Source organism: Galeopterus variegatus, unplaced genomic scaffold (assembly GCF_000696425.1).
Source record: "Galeopterus variegatus unplaced genomic scaffold, G_variegatus-3.0.2 Scaffold9518, whole genome shotgun sequence".
Classification (NCBI taxonomy): domain Eukaryota; kingdom Metazoa; phylum Chordata; class Mammalia; order Dermoptera; family Cynocephalidae; genus Galeopterus; species Galeopterus variegatus.
Genome location: NW_007735629.1, coordinates 39,284 through 41,697, shown reverse-complemented (window position 1 = coordinate 41,697; position 2,414 = coordinate 39,284). Strand labels below are relative to the sequence as shown.

At 36.5% G+C, this 2,414-nt stretch overlaps 1 protein-coding gene across 5 annotated transcripts in view; it reads left to right on the top strand.

The window, feature by feature from the left end:
* Positions 1-1,233: 1,233 nt before the first annotated feature.
* ARV1 (ARV1 homolog (S. cerevisiae)) overlaps positions 1,234-2,414 on the top strand; it is a 17,732-nt gene continuing 16,551 nt past the window's right edge. For 3 of the 5 annotated variants that reach the window (XR_552126.1, XM_008593679.1, XM_008593678.1), the window contains exon 1: positions 1,237-1,537. Coding sequence is in view for 4 of the 5 variants with exons in the window: in XM_008593679.1 (XP_008591901.1) it covers positions 1,402-1,537 (136 nt within the window). In the remaining variant the exon portion in view is untranslated. Of the gene's footprint in view, positions 1,538-2,414 lie in introns of all 5 variants that reach the window. The other 2 variants (XM_008593677.1, XM_008593680.1) reach the window with 2 other exon arrangements.

Sequence of the window (2,414 nt, the reverse complement as noted above, 5' to 3'; positions counted from 1 at the left end):
ATTTTTTAATTTTACTTGATGCTTTTGCATTTTAAAAGAATAATGAGAATTTTGAACATGAAGAATTTTTTTTCTTTTTTTAATATTTTAACTCGAGGGTGGGTCTTTTATATCAACATGTCTGGAAGTTTCTATAAATAACAGGTGTTGGTTTAAAAAGGTGCACAATGCTTAGTGAATGTTTAAGATTGTGGTCACTGGCAGGAAAGTGACAAACCATGATCTGGATTGCCTTTTAGTAGGTAACCTATTGAAACAGACATCACTGATTTTGAGCAAAATAGAATTAAACGTATCCAGGTAGGGAGAGAATTATACCTAAAAGAGGTAATCAAACATTAAAAGAAACATTTTAAAACATAATTTATTATATTTTACACTCTGCTATTAAAGGAATGTATGAGGTAAACAGCATTGAGTTTAATCAGAAACGTCCTAATTTACAAAGTTGGGCTTTTCAAAATATACTTTTAGCGTATTAAATTGTAAACTCTTTAATAGTTTGGATAGGGTTGACCAATGAAATACAGGACACCCAGCTAAATTGGAGTTTCAGATACCCAGTGAATAATTGTTTTGTATAAGAATGTTCCATGCAATATTTGGGACATATACTAAAAAGTGATTCATGTGTTTCTGAAACTCCAGTTTAACTGGGTGTCCTGTGTTTATTTGCTGAATCTGTCAACCCTAAGTCTGGGCTTACATGGACAGTAACCATGCAATTTATTTATCCTGCCCAACCCCCCAAAATGAGTAACCAGGGTGGGGGTGGTTCAGCCTTCCAAGCCCCACCTATACATGAGTCACGCAAATTCTGTGCTTTATTCTGTGTATAGGGCACATTTCAAAAATACAATAAAAGGTGAACTACTACTACTTAAAGCAGAGATTCTTAACTAGGGGTGCACATTAGAACCCGCCAGGAACTGTTTTAAAATACACATGTCTAGGGCCGGCCCGGTGGCGCACTCGGTAGAATGCGGCGCTTGGGAGCGCAGCGGCACTCCCGCCGAGGGTTCGGATCCCATATAGAGACCGGTCCGCTCACTGGTTGAGCATGGTGCGGGCGTGACACCAAGGGTTGCGATCCCGTTACCAGTCATGAAAAAAGACAAAAAGGAAAAAAAAAATACACATGTCTAGGTTTCATTACCAAAAAATCTGAATCAGGACTGGGGCCTACACATAGTATTTTGCAGAATCTCCCCATGCGATAGACATTGCAGATTAAGAACCACTGATTTATTGGGCAGTCCTGAATTTGAAAAGTGAGGAGACGGGTCTTCTTCAGAGCCACATGTACTTAGCTACACCTGTGCCTATTGATGTCAAGTGCAACTAAGTGTTTCTTTACCTAACTGAACAGCAGTATCTTTGTAGATCCATGGAAAACTCTGCATGTTTTGTCTGCTTTGTGAAGCATACCTGAGGTGGTGGCAGCTTCAGGATTCAAACCAGAACACAGCCCCTGACGACTTGATCAGATATGCTAAGGAGTGGGATTTCTATAGAATGTTTGCGATTGCTTCTTTAGGTAAGGAGACCCCCGCTTGCCTTTCTTAGTTAGCTAGTGCTGAACTATTCTGATTAAAATCAAGACATGGTGTCAATCATTGGTAAGAGAAGCTAGTTAATACAGGACTTGAGACTAAATTTTCAGCTCTACCACTAACCTACTAGACAAGTTTTCTAGATCACCTGCTTCCTTCGTTTTTTNAGAACCTCAGGGGCACAGTTACTCTGCTGAACACTTTTCTCCAAATTGTGTTTCAAGAACCACAGAGTTAGGGGCCATCTAGCCAACAATTTATCAGTGAAAGTACATTATAAATGTATTCCTCTTATAACAATTTCTAGAAATTGCAAGTAGAATTGAAAATAGAATTCTTGCAAATTGAAAGTAGAATCTTCTGGGCTACTTTCCTACCTAAAATCAGTCTTTAAATCAGATATCTTTTTAGCTTCTTAAATATGAGGTTAAAATATTAATATTTGTAGCCTAGAAAGTTATATTTACTCATTTCTGAAACAATTTCTTATATAGATGAACATTTGTATCCGAATAAAAGTTTATTTGAATAAATGCTGGTGTGGCCTTATTGCTGTACAAGTTCAAAATAGACTCTGCTGTTTTGAAATCCGTTAAGAATTTAGGATGTATGAATTTGCCTGTTCTAATATTATCTTGCATCATTTCAGAAATCCTGCCAGAAACCTGTAGACAAATATATCGAGTATGATCCTGTTATCATCTTGATTAATGCTATTTTATGCAAAGCCCAGGCCTACAGGCACATTCTTTTCAATACTAAAATAAATGTAAGTTATGATAACTTTTTTATTTTTTAATTTTACTTGATGCTTTTGCATTTTAAAAGAATAATGAGAATTTTGAACATGAATTTTTTTTT